This window comes from Halichoerus grypus, chromosome 15 (assembly GCF_964656455.1).
Source record: "Halichoerus grypus chromosome 15, mHalGry1.hap1.1, whole genome shotgun sequence".
NCBI classification, from domain to species: Eukaryota; Metazoa; Chordata; class Mammalia; order Carnivora; family Phocidae; genus Halichoerus; species Halichoerus grypus.
In genome coordinates, this window is record NC_135726.1 from 26,638,415 (window position 1) to 26,657,871 (window position 19,457).

A 19,457-nucleotide genomic window follows, 5' to 3' on the forward strand; every position below is an offset into this window, starting at 1 on the left:
CGAAGGGGAAAAATAAAGAGACTTGTGAAAATTTAGCTAGGCAGTAGGAATTAGAAATAAACAGTTTAATTTCCAGTTTTTGCCTCCTTCCAGAGGAGGTAAATGAGCTGCAAGTACTCATCACCTCCCTCTTGCAGAATAAACAACCAATGAAAATTGAACTCTTCAAAGAAGATGCTTTGTGTGGGAAATACTTATTCATCAGTATAACAGAGCATTTTTTAGTCAGTTGAAATTAAAGGAAAGTAGGGAGGAAGAAGACATCAATTACATAATATAGGAAAGTGATTTAATTTTTGGTTGTGTGTTTCCAACTGCCCAGTTTTGTCATGTTTGTTTTTAAAGATTTTTATTTATTTGTCAGAGAGAGAGAGCACAAGCAGGGGGAGCAACAGAGGGAGAGGGAGAAGCAGGCTCCTCACTGAGCAAGGAGCCCGACGTGGGACTCGATTCCAGGACTCTGGGATCATGACCTGAGCCGAAGGCAGACGCTTAACGACTGAGCCACCCAGGCGTCCTTGCCCAGTTTTGTCATGTTTGAATAGCACTCCCTATGGGACATAGAAGCTTGAGCAAATACGTAATGTCTACCATTTTCTTTAACTTACATTGGACAATACCTCAGTATTCATGTGAGATCATTCTTTCCTGCTTAAATTCTTCGAATCCTCTTCATGGTTGGTTTATTCAATAAGTATTTATTATCTGCCTAATGTATGCCAGACACTGTGCTGGATACTGTGGATACAAAGCGTTGCTGGAATAGTCACAAACGACAAAACACAATGGCTAAGTGCTGCAGCGAGTTACAAATGGCTTGAGTAGGGGCGAGAGTAGAAACAGGGAGGCTAATGGAAGCCTATTGCAGTAGCCCTTGCTGGATGAGGCCCTGAAAAGAAGAGATTAGAAAGGATTCTTCTCTTAAAAGAGAGCATGGATTAAAAAGAGGTCATTATGAGGTAGAAACAGCAGAACTTGGTGACTGGTGAGATGCAATGAATTGAGGGAGAAGGAGTCTTAGGTTCATGGCTGGGTTTTCAGCCTGGGAAACGGGATTGATCCATATTTATGCCCTTCATTGTTATCTCTTACCTGTACTATTCACTTTGGCAATTCATTATATACACTATTATCTGGTATTAACTAGTGTAAGAGTACTAACTCTTCTATTTATTTATTTTTTAAAGATTTTATTTATTTGTCAGAGAGAGGCAGGGGGAGCGGCAGGCAGAGGGAGAAGCAGGCTCCCTGCTGAGCAAGGAGCCACATACCATACGGGACTCCATCCCAGGACCCTTAAGGCAGATGCTTAACCAACTGAGCCACCCAGGCGTCCCAGAGTACTAACTCTTTTAAAGTTGATTTCCTCTCTGCACCCCATAGAATCTGGCACAGTGCTGGACATAGAGTTCAGCATTCAGCACAATGTCCAGTTTATTTAAAACGAACTATTAATAAAACAGTAAAATAGAGAACCACGCTAAAGGGAAAATACAGAATTACCTAATTACATATACATGTAGTTTTTCCTAATTTCCCTCCGTTTGATGTGATCCCTTTGTTTATGTATTATCTAGCTAATCCCTATGTTTCTATCACTGATCTATTTCCCCCCCACTCCTTGAGTGCAGACGGAATTTCTCTCACTCCTGTAACCGGTCCAGGGCTTCACTTGAGCACTTTGTAGTAATGGCTAACTTTTCAAAGCATTTTTTAAGTGTGTGTCAAACACTGTGCTAAGTGCTTTGCATGAATTACCTTGTTTATCCTCACAAAAGCTCTCTGTTGTGCCGGACTGTTTTAATCCCCACTGGTGAGTGCATCCTGTGGACGAGGGAACCAAGACTCCGAGGACTTAAGTGACTTGCCCAGGGCCTACGGCTTGTAACTGGCAGAACCGAGGTCTCTGGATTTCAGACAGAGTGTAGTATTTATCATCACCTGTGCTGCCTTGTGTAAGGAGACCAGCACAGAAGGTACTTGTTATATTCTGGGGGGATTGGATTAGGTCGTAGTGAAAGGTGTGTGAGGTGAAGCTTCTTGGCAGTGTGTATTTGACAGTGACATTTTGAATCCTGAAAAAACCTGGATATTTCTGGAGAAGGAATATCCTGAACATTATCCAGAATACTCAGGAGTATGGCCACTTGTTCATGAACATTTCTGTCCCTGTCTCTGACCTCTCCTAATATAGAAAGATGACCAGATAGCCAGGAGTGCCTCTGGGGGCGTGGAAGGCAAGGAGGGAATGACGGTTGAAGCGCTGGGGAATGAGGCCTGTGGAAGATGTGCAAAGTGTAGGAAGAGAGGATAGAGCAGTCTGTATTCTAGTCTTGTGCCTTTTAAACTCACAGAAATTCATTGTAATTAGGTTGGCCATCTAGCTTGTTTTATTTATTTTGAGATCCAGGGAATATCAGGATTATGAGCTTTAAAGAGCAGACTTTCCTAAGTGTTCATTAGTTTTGATTCTGTGTTTTCAGGAAACCATCCCTTTGAGAACAGTAATTTCTCTGTCAAATTCTAAAGCCATTCATTGTCTTTCAATTTCCTTTTTTCAGTGTGCTGCTTTATTTTCATTTTCGTTAACCATCTCTGATTCCTGGTTTTGTCCCTGTGGCGTGAAAGATGGTTAATAGCACAGACTCAACCCTTTGGGTAGAAGTTGAATTCTAACACTTAAGAGGAAAGGATTGATGAGAAAGAAAATAAGAATTTGTTGGAATCCTATAAGTTTACCTTTTCCCAAAATTGATTGATAAGTGTTGGGAAGATTGTTATTTCTCTAGAGTTTATATTTCAAATTCAACCCCTTTTGCACATGTGTCTTGAAGGCTTTGTCCCTTGAGTTTCAGGGATCTTTGTTAAAGTTAAGTGAAGGTAGGTTCTTCCTTTTCCAAAAATTCAGCAGGCCGTGAAAATTAATGATTTTACTTTTTAATTTTGAGTTATAAGAATAAATCATACAGTCTGCATTCTTTTTTTTTTTTTTTTTAAGATTTTATTTATTTGATAGAGAGAGACACAGCGAGAGAGGGAACACAAGCAGGGGCAGAGGGAGAGGGAGAAGCAGGCTTCCCGCTGAGCAGGGAGCCCGATGCGGGGCTCGATCCCAGGACCCTGGGATCATGACCTGAGCCGAAGGCAGACGCTTAACGACTGAGCCACCCAGGCGCCCCCAGTCTGCATTCTTATATAGATGGAAGCATGTGAGATTCTAGGTTTTTTCATTTTGGCCTGTTGGAACACTTCTTTCAATATTAACTAACGTATTTTTTTTTCTTTCATTTTTTAAAATGTACAGTGAGAATGAAGAGATGCATTTAGTAGGAATGCCAGGGCATTGTCATATCCTAATATTTATTTCCCAGGTTTAAATCCTATATGCACTGATAAGTTCACTGCTTTGAGACACTATTATTTTTCTCCATTTCATAAGATTAAAAGAACTAAGGATGTTTGGCCCAGAAAAGTGACAGATTAGGAGGAATGTGGGAGTTGTCTTCAGTTGAAGCATTGTCGCATTGAAAAAAGGATTTGGCTCCTTTTCTGTAGTCCCAGTGGATTGAACCTATGTGTGGAATTTAGAGGGAGACAGATTTCAGTTTGGTTTAAGGAAGAACTGTCCTACGGGTCAGATCTACTTAGGGAGTCAGCTGCCTGGGAGTGAGTGCATTGGTCCCTGTTGAAGTTTTAGAATATGGGTTGGATGAAAATCTAGGTATGTGTGGTAGATTCGTATGTTAGATGGAGAATCATATTAGGTGGGTATAAGGACCTGCCCCACGCTGAATTATTTACCAGGAAGTAAGGGTGAGGGGAAGAAACCAGAGAGCCAATTTAGGGTGGGGGAGGAGAGCTGCAGCGGGCTAACAGAGGATGAGAAAGGAGGACATCAAGGGTCCAGTGGGTCTCTCCCACTCATAAGAGTCCCAGTTTAAGAATATGTTGGCTCTTGTTTCGTAAGGCATTATTCTGCAGAAGTTGAGGAATTTTTGGCATGGTTAGCAGAGACAGAATAATTCTGTTTCTGTACCAGGCCTCTGGCTGGAGACATTGAGTAAGGCCAAATCATAAGTGTCCAGGTTGTGGGCTTTAGGTGGGAACAATAGCTTCTGCCAGTGGATTTGGTTTTCTTTCTAGAAAATTTCAAAATTCTCTCTCAGGGTTGTTACATTGAACTAAATTGTAGCTGCAGGGGGATTTAGGCTGAAACTATTCTGTTGTTCAGAACGTTTGGATTTGTGGGCGCCTGGGTGGCTCAGTTGGTTAAGCGACTGCCTTCGGCTCAGGTCATGGTCCTGGAGTCCCGGGATCGAGTCCCACATCAGGCTCCCTGCTCGGCGGGGAGTCTGCTTCTCCCTCTGACCCTCCTCCCTCTCATGCTCTCTGTCTCTCGTTCTCTCTCTCTCAAATAAATAAATAAAATCTTCAAAAAAAAAAAAAAAAAAAGAACGTTTGGATTTGTTTTCTCAGCTTCCATTTTCATCTCTATTAAGATGTTTACACGAACATTTTCAGCCTGGAATTTGGTATAGGAAGAAAGCTGAAATTGACATGTCCTTCTTTTCGAACCAGGATCCCAGGTTTCTGGGGAGGGGGATGGTGAAGTGGATAAGAGTATGAATTTTTTATGTCAGACCTGGATTTTATTCTCAGCTCTACCATTCACCACCTTTTATTACCTTAGAAGAGTGACTTAACTTCTCTGGGCTCCCATTTCTTCATCTGTAAAGAGCTAATATTTCTCATAGATCAATGGGAGCATAAATGAGATATATAAAAATGTATTTAGTGCATGGTAAGAGACTCAATAGATGGCAGCTACTTTATTTTTGTGCTGTCAGTAGACTTTTTTTTTTTTTTGTGAGACAGCAAGAGCACGAGTGGTGGTGGGGGGAAGGGCAGGGGCAGAGGGAAAGGGAGAGAATCTTAAGCAGACTCCATGCTGAGTGCAGAGCCCGACACAGGGCTTGAACTCACGACCCTGAGATCATGACCTGAGCCAAAATCAAGAGTCAGACACTTAACTGACTGAGCCACCAAGGCGCCCCAATAGAGACTTATTTTTGTTACTAGAGGTCATCTTGGAATGGACATTGAGTTGATGTACTAGTAGTGCAGAATATCTGCTTCCTTGTTAGAGTGTAATTCTATGAATAATATAACATGTCTGAGTAGAGAGGTTAATTCCACATTTCTTCAAAAGGAAAGAAGTTAGCAAAGAAAAGCAGAAAGGCTTAAAAGGAGTAATGCACACTCTCATTATTTCCTTCTCCCTTCCTTCTGAAGAGAGGTTCAGGTAGAAGTATCTAGATTTGGGAATCTTGTGCATCAAGATATGCATAAAGTGGTTGAGGTCATTGTGGGAGTGAGAAAAGAGGAGGATTGAAGATAGACTCTGTAATGGCATAGATCCGTAGCTCACAGGAAGGAAGGTCAGGAAAGAGATGGAGGACTCAGTGTAGGCTAGTGCATAGGACATTGAACCTGAAGTTGGGAGGTCTGGGCTCTAGTCTCACTTTCTCCATTTGGGGTTTGTGTGCCTCTAGGCATATCCCTTCCATGCTGTACAGACTAGACTTCATCTCCAGCCAAGGCTCCTTGAATACTTGAGTTTCTCCATTTGGAATCCACTTGGAAACAATAACATGCAAATGGAGGTAGTGGAATGTTCCTGAGACAGGAATTTCAAGAAGGAACCATGTCAGATGTCACAGAAATAAAGGAAGATGAGATCAGAGAAAAAGATAGGATGCCCAGGAGGCCAATTTGTCTAGAGAGGGACCAAGAAGTATTTGCAGTGTCAGACTTACAATGGAACAGCATGTAAGGAGAATCATTCCAGGTCCTCTCGCTGACTTTGCAAATAACATAAATGTTAATAAAACTGCCTGATACAGTAAGAAAAATGCAATCATGTGCTTTCACCAGTGATCCATAAATGACTCAAAGATTTCTTGAATTCAAGGTTGAAGGGAATTTTGAGGTAATCTGTTGCTAGGTGAGACAGCTAAAGCTCCTTGTTTCTCTTTAGAATTTTAATTGCAGTTCTCACTTGAAGTGTTTCATTTGTTTTTTGTAGACCAATTGTTCCATTATGGATGGAGGGGATGATGGTAATCTTGTTATCAAAAAGAGGTTTGTGTCCGAGGCAGAACTAGATGAACGGCGCAAAAGGAGGCAAGAAGAATGGGAGAAAGTTCGAAAACCTGAAGATCCAGAAGGTATATGGGCTTGTAGTCTGGCATTCAACATAATGATCTCTAATCTTCCCAATAGCCCTGCGGAGTAGGTACTATTGTCCTCACGTAGGGGGACTGAGGCTCAGAGGGGTGCAGGAACCTATGTAAGGCCTCTGTGGCTGGGAGCAGAACCAGGGTGCTCACTGGCCACTCCACCTTCTGCCTTCCAGAAGATTCTGCTAGTCTCTTCCATCTGTACAGGTGGATGCAGGATCTGAGTGACTGAGAATGTGACTGCTGTATAGGGTTGGGCTGGCCCCCCATCCAGTTAAACTGTCTCAGGCTGTGGGCCCTATTGACATTGGTAGTTGCCTTTGAGAACTGCTGGCCCCTCTCTGAGATCCAAAGGGAAGCCGTGGACTTTGTACTATTTTTGTGTTATCCTTGCCCTCAGATCATGCAGAGACTTGACTTTATCTTTAAAATCCTTTGTGATTCCAAAATAATGTGAAAAATTCTAAAGTATGTACCTTTTCTTTCCCTTCTCTTCTTCCCCCTCCCTCTTCCTTTCAGAATGTCCAGAGGAGGTTTATGACCCTCGGTCTCTATATGAAAGGCTACAGGAACAGAAAGACAGGAAGCAGCAGGAGTATGAGGAGCAGTTCAAATTCAGTAAGCTTCCGAAAACAGTCCGGCACACTCTGCAGGGCCTTTTCGGTGCACTTTTGTGTCATGCGACGCTTTTTCCAACTAGCCATGGAACCGTCTTGATTATCTAGTCTCTAGATGTTCATTTGGTGGAAAAGAGTCAACCTTTTGCCTTCTAGACCACATTGAACATTTTTCTTTAGAGCTCAAGATACCCATTTTAATTCTCTGTGCTGATGTCTGGTAATGGGAGAAATGCCTTGGTTTTTTGCCGTGTTACCGCTCCGAAAGCCGAGGTCTTTACACATTCTTCTAATCCTCTAAAGGATCTGCTGCTTATTGGGGGAAAAAAAAAGGAGAAGGAAAAATCTTAAACTGTTTTCCCTTTAGCTTGCTAAGTGTTCCTTGTTCAATTATTTCCTCAGAAAACATGGTAAGAGGCTTAGACGAAGATGAGACTAACTTCCTTGATGAGGTTTCTCGACAGCAGGAACTCCTGGAAAAGCAACGAAGAGAAGAAGAACTGAAAGAACTGAAAGAATACAGAATATCCTTTGTACTTTGAGAGAAATCTGTACGGTGTCCGTTTTCTCATCAACGTCTGTGGATTTGAGTTTCTTCACAAATCGAATGAAAATAAGGTTTTTCTACCTAGTGACCCCTGAGTTCCCTTTCAACACTGGTGTCCCTATGACTGAATCACCAGTAGCGATATATGCAGTTAGGTTGCATGCGAGAGTCTGTTGCAATCAAAAGTCCAGATCCTTTAGGATTAACTAAAGGCCTCAATCCTAATAGTACCAGGGTGTTTTTGCCTTATGGGATTAGACTCTGAAACAGATGGGCAATGCAGTAAACTCATCCAGGGGAGAAATTGGCTTCTGAGTTTTGTTTTTTGTTTTTTTTTAAGTATTTATTTATTTGACAGAGAAAGACACAGCGAGAGAGGCAACACAAGCAGGGGGAGCGGGAGAGGGAGAAGCAGGCTTCCCGCTGAGCAAGAAGCCCAATGCGGGGCTTGATCCCAAGACCCTGGGATCATGATCTGGGCCGAAGGCAGACGCTCAACGACTGAGCCACCCAGGCGCCCCGGCTTCTGAGTTTTAAAAGGAAATGTTCAGCAGCTCTCCTGTGTCCTTATTAAGACCTTCCTTAGAGGTGTAGCTTGGTCTGTCCCCACAGAAGGGTAGAGAAAACAACAAAGATGACTTCACTTTGGCTCAGTGTTGCCTTTTCCTCCTCCACTTGCATGTCTGAATAGGCATCCCACCTAGAGCTTGGCTGAGTCTGAATTCTCAATTCTGTGTGCCACACCCCTACCCTCGACTCATCACACTGCCCTTGCAACCCAAGTCTCTTCTTTTTCTGCTCTTTCCGATCTCAGTAATGGCACTCCTATGCCCCAAGGTGCCTGGGCCAAAAACTACCTCCAAAATGTACTCCAGATCTGTGCAGTTCAGCTCTCTCTGTGCTTCTCGGGACCACTGTGACCACCAAATTAGTCTCTGCTTCTGCTCTCGTCCTCAACAATCCATTCTCCAGACAGCAGTCAAAAGGAACGTTTGAAGACATATGTGGAATCATGTTACTTTCCTATTGGAGACACTCATGGCTTCCTGTGGCATTTACACTTAAGTCTACATTTTTACCAGACCCTGCATGATTTAGGCCAACCCATCTTCCTTTTGTGTCTTGAACTCACTCCTTCGTGTTCACTGTTCTCCAGCCTGTTGGCCTTCTTTATGTTCCTCTCAGAGCTTTGTGATTTCATTTCAAGGCCTTTATATTTGTTGTTGTTTTTGGTTTTTTTTTTTTTTTTGGCCTGGAATGCTCTGCCTTCAGATTTGACAAGGCTGGCATTTTATAGCACTTGGGTGTCAGCTCCCATCTCCCTCCCTCATAGAGACCTCCCCTAGGCACCCCTTCTAACATTTCACTGAACCATGTCACTGGATGATGTCACCTTTTTTTTTTTTTTAAGATTTTATTTATTCATGAGAGACCGAGACCTACTGATACAGAGACAGACAGAGGCAGAGGGAGAAGCAGGCTCCCTGCAGAACAGGGAGCCTGATATGGGACTCGATCCCAGGACCCCGAGATCATGACCTGAGCTGAAGGCAGACACTTAACCGACTGAGCCACCCAGGTGCCCTGATGTCACTTTTTAATAGTAATTTTCACTCCTGAAAAATCTTAATTTGCTTACCTCTTTACTGGTTTGTTTGCCTCTTTACTGGGGAATGTAAGGTAAGATGCATAAAAATAGGGACCTGGTCACAACTGATTTCCCTAGTGCCTGGCATGTAGGTTCTCAGTGTATATGTGAACAAAGTAATGAATGACTCTTAGGAGAGGTTAATGAAGCCACCATAGCTTTTTTCCTATGAGAAGGCTTATTGGAATATCTCAAGCTTATATGTTGAATAACCTCACTAGTGTGATTGAACAGGCTTTACCTCTAAAATTGACGATACGACTGCGTGTATGCGCTAGTTGGTATTTTTTTTGGGAGCGTGCAGTAGGTTCCATTAAAGAGCTATGTAGGAGAAGATGTGGACTGATTCTCAGGGATTTGGTTTAAATCAAGGTGACTGACAACGGTTGAGATAAGGGGGCAGCATGATGCCAGAAAACCTTCTCTGAACTGGTAGCAAAAGACTTGGCTTCCAGTTCCAGTTTTCCTGGTGGAATTCTGGTATAACATTTAAGATTGGAAAGTCACACCTCAATCCCAACTGTAGGATTGAGGCTGACTCTTCTGGAGCTCTTCTCCCCCACTGCCTTCTCTGGTGACTCCAGAATAATAGTGTGCATTGATGTTTGCAGAGATGGGCAGATAGATGTATTGAATTGTGTCAGGCACCAGACTTTTTTCCCTCAGGAAATACGTTAATTATACCAATCACTAGAATAATGTCTTGTTTTATGTGCTTAATTTGGCAGGCTAGCAAATAAGATGCATCTCCCAAAGCAGCATTCTGGAGAGTAGAGTTGGTTTGGTATGAGTGTGCAGGGCCCTTCAGTTTTCAGTTCAAAGGGAAGTATAAATAGGGCAGCAGTAAGGTGGAAGAAACTTTTCTGCCCTGCTAACATTACAGTACAACATTGGAGAGGCCCCAGGGGTATTGGCTTTTGTTGGAAACTTGGTAAGTTCTGACTGTCTAGAAAAACTGAAGAAAAGCCTTCCAACCCACTGATACATAATGCACTAATCCTGGCATGCAGGTAGCCAGAGACATGTTGAGATAGGAACTGAAGGATTAGCCATTTGTTTATTGAAGCTCTAAATCAGGAGCTGGTTCTTGGCTTTGCTTGATTGTTATAATATACCTTTTATAATGTGATACTTGTGAAGGCAGATAAGCTGTGGTTTGTGCCATATAAACAATAGAACTCTTGTTTTCTTCAGAGTATGTGAGAGTATGAAAGCAATATTATGTGTTAAGAACTATATAATTTTATTTATTTTTAAAGATTTTATTTGACAGAGAGAGGACACAGCGAGAGAGGGAACACAAGCAGGGGGAGTGGGAGAGGGAGAAGCAGGCTTCCCGCAGAACAGGGAGCCCGATGACCTGAGCCTAAGGCAGACGCTTAATGACTGAGCCACCCAGGCGCTCCAAGAACTATGTAATTTTATTTTATTTTATTTTTTTATTTTTTAAGATTTATTTATTTGACAGAGACACAGCGAGAGAGGGAACACAAGTGAGGGAGAGGGAGAAGCAGGCTTCCCGCTGAGCAGGGAGCCTGGTGTGGGGCTCCATCCCAGGACCCCAGGATCATGACCTGAGCCGAAGGCAGACGCTTGACTGAGCCACCCAGGCGCCCCGAACTATGTAATTTTAAAAAATTCCTCATCTAATTAATTCTTTGAGATTTTTGAGGTGTGTTTGTGTTTTTAAAGCATTTTAGGGGGAGAGGAACTTAAGGGGAAAAATGGCTTATGCTTTGGCTATGGATCAAAAGTAATAATTTTACCCCCCCCCAAAAAAGACAAGGTTGAAGGCTTTTTTTTTTTCATTTTAAAAGAATAAAAAAGTGAAGTGTTGGTTTTTGTTTGTATCCTACTATTATAAAAACGTGCCTGTTTTTTTGTTAATTTTTTCCATTTTTGTGTTATTTTTCAATATTAAGAATTCTGTAAGAGTTTATCCCTTAACAATGGAGTTGCAGGTAAAAATCAGCATGCTGGTGGTTTTTGGCATTTGGTATTAGAAGGATGAAATCTGATTCTTTCATTTTTATTCTAGAAAACCAAACATGTAATGTTAACATATTATCAGCTTTCATGTTGACTTTGAAACCATTAAATTGATGAAACTCAGAATAGTACTGAGCATTTTACATAATCCCCATTGAATACTGCAAATATTTAAGGTAACTGGTGCTTGCAAGAACAGAGTTAGTGCCTGAAGAGTGATCAGAATTAGAATGTCCTTATTTCTGGTACCCGATTTTCTTCAGTGTTCAAAGACCATATACCCCTCTGCCCACCCCTTTGGGCTGATGATACCTGCTTCTTAGATTTCTTGGTCACTAGATGTCACTGTTGTTCCAGTAAGGCACTGCTGCCTCTTAAATAAAGTATTGCACCACATCCAACACTTAAAGCTCATGCCTAATGGGTTGTGAGAGTATGAAACGGAAGGAGAGGAGGGGCTGGTGGAGAGAACAAAAGAAAGTGACAAACCTTGACAGCCAGAGATTGACATCAGGCCTGTAAGAAGTGATGTTACAAGTGAACTGGTTGTGCTTTTATTTATTTTTTTAAAGATTTATTTATTTTAGAGAAGAAGAGAAAGAATGCAAGCATGAGCAGGAGGGGCAGAGGGAGAGCGAGAGAGAATCTCAAGCAGACTCCGTGCTGAGTGGGTGTGGAGCCCAGTGCGGGGCTTGACCTCACAACCCCGAGATGACAACCTGAACTGAAACTAAGAGTTGGACGCTTAACTGACTATGCCACCAAGGCGCCCCTGGTTGTGCTTTTATTTTTTTTTTTAACTTTTTTTTTTTTTTAAAGATTTTATTTATTTGACAGAAAGAGAGACAGCCAGAGAGGGAACACAAGCAGGGGGAGCGGGAGAGGGAGAAGCAGGCTTCCTGCAGAGCAGGGAGCCTGACATGGGGCTCGATCCCAGGACCCTGGGATCGTGACCTGAGCCGAAGGCAGACACTTAATGACTGAGCCACCCAGGTGCCCCAAAACTTTTTTTTTTTAAGATTTTATTTTAGAGAGCGAGAAAGCATGAGCAGGGGGAGGGGCAGAGGGAGAAGCAGGCTCCCCGCAGAGCAGGGAACTTGATGCAGGGCTCAATCCAAGGACCCTGGGATCATGACCGGAGCCGAAGGCAGGTGCTTAACCGACTGAGCCACCCGGGAGCCCCTGGTTGTGCTTTTAAAAACGTCTTGGGGGGCACCCGGGTGGCTCAGTTGGTTAAGCGACTGCCTTCGGCTCAGGTCATGATCCTGGAGCCCCGGGATCGAGTCCCACTTCGGGCTCTCTGCTCAGCAGGGAGTCTGCTTCTACCTCTGACCCTCCCCCCCCCCCATGCTCTCTCACTCTTTCTCTCTCAAATAAATAAAATCTTTTTAAAAAATAAAAATAACGTTTTTGTTCATGTGTTGCATATGCACTGGGATTTCTCATTAAAATCACATTGAAGAGGGGTTTAAAACCATTTCCTGGGCCTCTGGAAGTCCTCATTCAGTTTGGGTTTGGGACAGGGGAGGGACTCTGTTTTTTAATGAGCCTTAAGGTGCTTCTGATGTTGTCTTGTACCAGCAGAGGAGTTAGTCTTTGTGATGTCCAAGATTGAATGCCACTGTTGGTCATAGGACATTCTGCAAGATTTGAGTTTACCCTTGGGCAAAAAAAGCAAATACTTAAAAATTTTCAGGGAAGCCACATTTTTTTCTGTGGCATTTATATAAGATCTTTGTCTACCCCAGGAAGATGTGGCCCTGTCTTTGAGGAGGTTTTCTGACCATAACTCAGATTTTCACTGAGAATCAGAGGGAAAAAGTTTGCTTTTCTGTAATATATTTGGCTTGATTTGCTTTTTTCCTCCGTGGTTACCTTCATTTCTCTTCAAATCAGCTGGATATGACTGGCAGAATAAAGAATAGAGGGCATTGTTTTTAATATAAATAGGCTAAACATTACATGGCAGAGCTGAAGAGCTAGCGGATTATATGTCTCCTCTTGATTTACCATTGTCCTGCTGTAGCTTTTTGCTTAGTTTGACCCTTAACCTCTAACACAGTAATCTCAACAAAGTTGGAATTTCTCCAGAAAACAAGAAGGAGGTGGAGAAGAAAGTGGCTGTGAAACCCATAGAAACCAAGAACAAGTTCTCCCAGGCAAAGCTGTTGGCAGGAGCTGTGAAACACAAGAGGTCAGCCAGCACTCACACGACTCCAGTCTCCCTCTGACTGTATACTCTGGAATGCCACTTGTAATGGTGGCCTGAGCAAACGGTTACCTAAGCGGCAGTCTGGTAGCCCTACCTCTCTCTCCCCGTCCAGATTTGGTGTCTTCTGTAGTCTTTGAGCGTTGTCTCTCTGATTATTTGTTCAGCAGAATAATAGCTACTCTTCATTGGGCACCTGTCATGCGGCAGGCATTGTGTTAAGTGCTTTCCATTGTGTTAATGATCTTACTCTTTCCACAAGTCTACACAGTACAAGTTTGATTGGTTGAGAACCTTTGTCCAAGGTCACAAATAAGGAAAGGTGGATTTCAATATTTGAGCATCTGTTTCTAGGCAGAGGAGGGTAGCGAGTTGTGTGAAGGGATTTGGGTAGGGTCTTACGGGAGCAGGGAGGAGGAAACCCATAGCTCCCTGGAGAGGGCCTGTGAGCTCAGGTTGGGGAAGGTAGGGAAGGCAGTAGAGGGAGATGTTGACCAGGTAGATGACTAGGACTTTGATAGGCAGACAAGGGGGACAACATCCCGGGCAGCGGGAGCAGTTGCTGCAAAGGCACTGTGGCCTTTGAGACCATGGAAGCTGTGACCGTGGCACAGACCTGACTGGGTTCCTTGCTGATTGATGTGGGGTGTCAGCACTGCCTAGAGGTTTTGATAAGTTCTGTCTTAGGTTCCTCCCCTGCTAAATCCTGAAATGGTGCCAAAGTGATGAAATCTGGTCATTTCAACTTGACCATACCATGGACGAAATAATGTTAAGTGTGAGTGCAGTCTATTAGGAAAATCAATATGGCATATTGGCAACCAGCCACGTGTTTTCAAGGGAGAGCGTTGATGCACTCCTGTGGTTTGTGCACCATCCATCTGCTGTAGATGTTCCTAGGAACACTGCTTACATATAAAAATGTTGTCATGGTTTAGCAGTGGAGGGGAGGAGTAGCAGTAACCTGAAAAGGACCAGTTAACGTGAGCCATGGATTATTCCTTTCAAGTTTTTTTGGGGGCGGGGGGCAGTGGGCAGAGGGAGAGGCAGGGGGAGAGAGAATGTTAAGCAGGCTCCACGCCCAGCGGGGAGCCCGATGCAGGGCTCCATCTCTCAACCCTGAGACCATGACCTGAGCTGAAATCAAGTCAGACGCTTAACTGACTGAGCCACCCAGGTGCCCCTATTCCTTTTAAGTTCACAGAAGCTTTCATGCCTGGCCCAGTGTCTTTTAGGATTTGGTCCTGGGTCAGTTCTATTGGACTTCACCAAGAAAGGGCTCTCTAGGTGGGCACTTAGATACTTCTCGGCAGTGTCTTGCTGCTAGCAGAATGGACGTTATAACTGCCTCCCTTACTTAGTCCTTAGCTCACCTTTTATTAGATCATCATTTATTGTTGTTTTGTGTGGCAAGATGCTAGATGAGTCTCCTGGGGCAGGCGTTCCTCATCTAGTCAGGCCTGGGTTTATTAGAATCACCCGGGACTTTGTTAATGTGGATTCTAGGCCTCTCACTAATTCTGGTTCATTAAGCTTGAAGTGAGGTCTTGGGAGTCTAATCTTTCAAGTTGCATGGATGATTCTGGTGCTTGTGAAAGAAAGTCTGATGCCTGGTGTGTGCTTAGGACACGATCAACATGACTGAGCCTACCTCTGTGCTCTCTCTCCCTGCCATCTCCCTGCCCTGCCATCCTCACCCCATGCTTCCAAATCTGCTTGATCATTCTTCTGCATGTCTTTACTTTTAGCAGTTTCGGGGTGTGTGTGTGGGGGGGGTTGTTTGTGTTTGGTTTGGTTTTGGCTACCTATATAGGTATCCCTAAACAGTAGAATAGCTTGCTTGGTTTTGAACTTTATAAAAATGATTTCATTCTGTATATGATCTATGAATTTGGTTTTTCACTCAAATTGTTTCTGTGATTGAAACAATTTTGTGTGTGTATTCACGTATATATAGCTGTAATTCATTCATTTTCCTTGTCGTATAATGGTGCTTTATATGAGATACCAAAATGTGTCTGTTCTCTTGTGGATGCATGTTTGAACTATGACAAATGGTGTCAAGAGGTTTAGGGCATGCTTTGTTATGTATGTGCAAATGTTTCTCCAGAGCTCTGCTGTCCAGTATGGTAGCCCTTGGCCACCTGTGGCTATCTAAATTTAAATTAATTAGAACTTAAATTTAAAATCCAGGTCCTTAGCCACACTAGTCACATTTCAAGTGTTAATGTGGCTAATTGCTGCCCTAGTGGACAGCACAGATACAGCGATATAGAGTGATTTTGTAAAATACTGTCTCCTTGTGGTCTTAATTTGCATTTCCTGTTAACTGACATATTTTATATGTTGATTTGCCATTCATGCGTCCTATTATGTGGAAGGTCTGTTCATATATTTTGCCATTTTTCTACTGGGTTATTTGTATTTTTCTTTCCTTTTTTTTTTATTTGTATTTTTCTTAATGATTCGTAGGTTTGTTTTTTTAAATATGGTTCTGACTTTTTTCCCACAGTTTATAGCTTTTCTTTTTACCTTCATTAATTAATTTTAAGGTGGTCAAATATATTTGATTTTTTTTTTTTTTTTTTTTTTTTTTGAGAGAGAGAGAATGAGAGAGAGCACATGAGAGTGGGGAGGGTCAGAGGGAGAAGCAGACTCCCTGCCGAGCAGGGAGCCCGATGCGGGACTCGATCCGAGGACTCCAGGATCATGACCTGAGCCGAAGGCAGTCGCTTAACCAACTGAGCCACCCAGGCGCCCAAATATATTTGATTTTAAGGTGGTCAGTTTTTTGTTTTTGTTTTGTTTTTTAAGTAGGCTCCACTCCCAGCATGGAGCCCAACGTGGGTCTCAAACTCACAACCCTGAGATCAAGACCTGAGCTGAGATCAGGAGTCGGATGTTTAACCAGCTGAGCCACCCAGGGCCCCAAAAGCTAATTTTCTAGCAACATTTACTAAATATTTCTACCTTTCCCCAGTGACCTTCAGTGTCACCTCTGTCTTAAAACGAGTTCCCAAGATCCATGGGTTTGTTTAGGAGTTCCTTGTTTTCTGTTCCTTGGATCTGTTGGACCAGTACCACTCTGTGTAATTATTGTAGCTGTATAAAAAATCTTGGTATCTGGTAGGACAAGTACACTTACATTTTTCTTAGGGGTGTCTTGTCTACTGTTGGCCACTTTGTTCTTCCATATACATTTTAGATTTAGATACATTTAAATTTTAGATGTAGATTAAATTTTAGATTAAATTCTTTAAGTTTATTGGAATCTTACTAAATGGCTTGATAAATTTATGGAGAGAACAGATCTTTATGGATGTGAGTCTTTCTACACATGGCATATATCTACATTTATTTGTTTCTTTGATGTCATTCAGTAAAGTCTTACAGATTTTTTCCAAAAGGTTGTGCATATCTTTTGTTAGATTTATTCCTAGGTGTTTTAGATTTTTTTGTTGTTGTTGCTGGTTTGTAAAAGTGCAATTGATTTTGGAGTATTTACATCTAGCCACTCAGCTCTTACTAACCTTAACAATACTCTTTAATAACTCTTACTAACTTTTATTAGTGGATTCCTTTGAAATTTCTGTGTAGAGAGTCACTATCTGTGAATAATGACAGCTTTATTCTCTTATACCTTTTAATTTTTTTTTTTTAAGATTTATTTATTTGATAGAGAGCACAGAGGGAACGGGAGAGAGAGAAACAGACTCCCCACTGAGCAGGGAGCCCCATGTGGGGCTTGATCCCAGGAGCCTGGGATCATGAGCTGAAGGCAGATGCTTAACCGACTGAGCCACCCAGGTGCCCCTGATTTCTTTGTTTTTTTTTCCGTTCTTACTGCACCAAGCAATGACCACCAATAAAATGTTAGAAACAATTACTATGCACATCCTTGTTTTAAACAGAACATTTATAACTTTTCATCATTAAGAATAGTATCTATTGTTTTTGTTTTTTTCAGATAACTTTTAGCAGTTTAAGGAAGTTATGTTCTTAGTTTGATAAGGTTTTTTTGTAGCCATAAATTTTAAAATTTTGTCCATTTTTTTCTGTTTTTGAATTGATGAAATTTTTTTTTTCTTACTCTGTTATGGTGAAAAATTAAGTTTAAGGATTTTTCTAATGTATTCCTGTGATAAAACTAGCTTGGCTGTGATGTATTTAAAATTTTTTTAAATTGAAGTATAATTAACATACAGTGTTATTAGTTTCAGATGTACAACATGATTCAACAATTCTGTACATTACTCAGTGCTCGCTATAAGTGTAGTTACCAAACATTATTATAATCTTATTAACTATATCCCCTATGCTGTGCTGTATTATAATTATTTTTAACTCCACTGGATTTGGTTTGCTAATATTTTGTATAGGTTGTTGGATCTGTGTTCATAAGTAAGACTTGGTCTGTTTCTCCCCGCCCCCACTTTTTCTGTTTTTGATATGAAGTTTAAAAGTAGCTTCATAGAAGGATTTAGGGAGTGTTCTGTCTTCTTCTGTTCTCTGGAGGAGTTTGTGTAAGATGGTAATGTTCTGTTTCGTGAAAATTTAGTAGAACTCCTCTATATAATCATTTTGGTCCTGCTTTTTTAAAATTTGTGATTATAGGGCTATTTAAGTTTCTTCATGTTTTTTTTGAGTCTGTTTTATTTGGTTATAGTTTCTGGGAATTTGTCCATTTTGTCTTGTTTCAAATGCATTCGCTAAAGTTGTTAGTATTTTTTATTTTTCTGACTGCTGCTGTATCTATAATTGTCCCCTTTTTCATCCCAAATATTGATGGATGATTATTCTTATTTTGGCTAGTTTCTTCATTTCTCCTACCTTCTTTCTTTGGGATATTCTTTACTTCCCTCAAGTTTATTCTTTTATAATTTCTGTTACAAATGAGTGTCAGATACCTAGCTAATTAATTTTCCTCTTTTCTTTTCAATTAGAGACACCTAAAACTGTAATTCTTCCTCAGGTTTTACTGTACACAATTTTGTATTTCCAACTAAATATTTTTAAATATCCATTATGATTTCTTCTTTGACTCCTAAATTAGAAACATTTTTTAAAGTTTCCAAACATACTGAGGTAGCTTAACTATATTTCATAGGTTCTAAGATGAACCTTCCCCCCCAACACACATTTTAACACCTTATAATCGGTGGTGTCTTAGAGTCTGATATATTTGTCTTTTGTTGTTGATTTCTACCTTAATTGCATTGTGGTTTATATGTACTGATTTTGAAATTGCTTTAAACTCGCTTTGTGACCTATTCCTGAGGTTAATTTTTGTGAATGTTCAAAGTGAGCTTGAGGAGAATCATGTTTGTAATTGTTATGGGTTCTATATAGGTACAACCAAAGAAGTTTGTTAATTTTATTGTTTAAATCTTCTGTGTTTTTATATCTTTGTCTGCTTGCTCTGTCAGTACTTGAGTATTTTGAAATCTCCCATTATAGTGATGTTTTCTTGATTTTTCTTCAAAATTCTGTTGAATATTTATTTTAAGCTCTCTAATTAGAAGCATACATGTTCAGAATTGTTATTTCTTCATAGTGAATTACACTTTGTTTCATTATCAACTAACCTACTTTATCTCTTGTAATGTTTTTGGTCTTAAATTCTGTTTCCCTATTATTGTAATAGGTAGCTCAGCCTTCTTTGGGTTAGTATTTGCCTTAGTAACTCTTTTGCTGTTCTTTTGCTTTCAGTCTTTCTGGGTCTTGTTTGTTTTTGTTAAATTTTTTGGTGATTCTCATAAATAGCTGATTTAAAATTTTTAGGCTGTTAATCTCGTTTTATAGGTAGGCTTAGATTTTTTAGGATTTTTGATATAGTTTTGCTATCTTAATTTTACTTTAAAAATATTTTTTTCCTCCTGTTCTTTAAAAATTATGATTCTAAAATCTTTTGTTCATTTGTTTTCTTCTAGTTTGGATTTGTGTATTCTGTTTTTGGTGGCTAAACTTGCAACTTACCAGAAATACTTAGCAAAACCTAAAGTTAAATAGCTGTCTTACTTTCCTACAAAATTATACGTGGACCTTAGAACTTTGAGCTATAATCACGTCTTCCTTACATGCTGCTACTGCCCAGGACTTTAGTATGGTCATGTTTAACACACAAATTAGATTGTATTTGCCGGTTTCTTTGTTCACTAACCCTTCCTTTCTGTGATTACGGCCTTCTTTCTGAGATCATTTCTTTCCT

The 19,457-nt window shown here is 41.1% G+C and overlaps 1 protein-coding gene across 3 annotated transcripts in view; it reads left to right on the plus strand.

Moving 5' to 3' along the window:
* PSME3IP1 (proteasome activator subunit 3 interacting protein 1) overlaps positions 1–19,457 on the plus strand; it is a 35,383-nt gene that overhangs the window by 5,716 nt on the left and 10,210 nt on the right. For all 3 annotated transcript variants that reach the window (XM_078063710.1, XM_078063709.1, XM_078063708.1), the window contains 4 exons: positions 6,086–6,227; positions 6,759–6,857; positions 7,259–7,380; positions 13,101–13,234. In XM_078063710.1, the coding sequence (XP_077919836.1) occupies positions 6,101–6,227; positions 6,759–6,857; positions 7,259–7,380; positions 13,101–13,234 (482 nt within the window). In that variant the 5' untranslated portion in view covers positions 6,086–6,100. The remainder of the gene's footprint in view (positions 1–6,085; positions 6,228–6,758; positions 6,858–7,258; positions 7,381–13,100; positions 13,235–19,457) is intronic.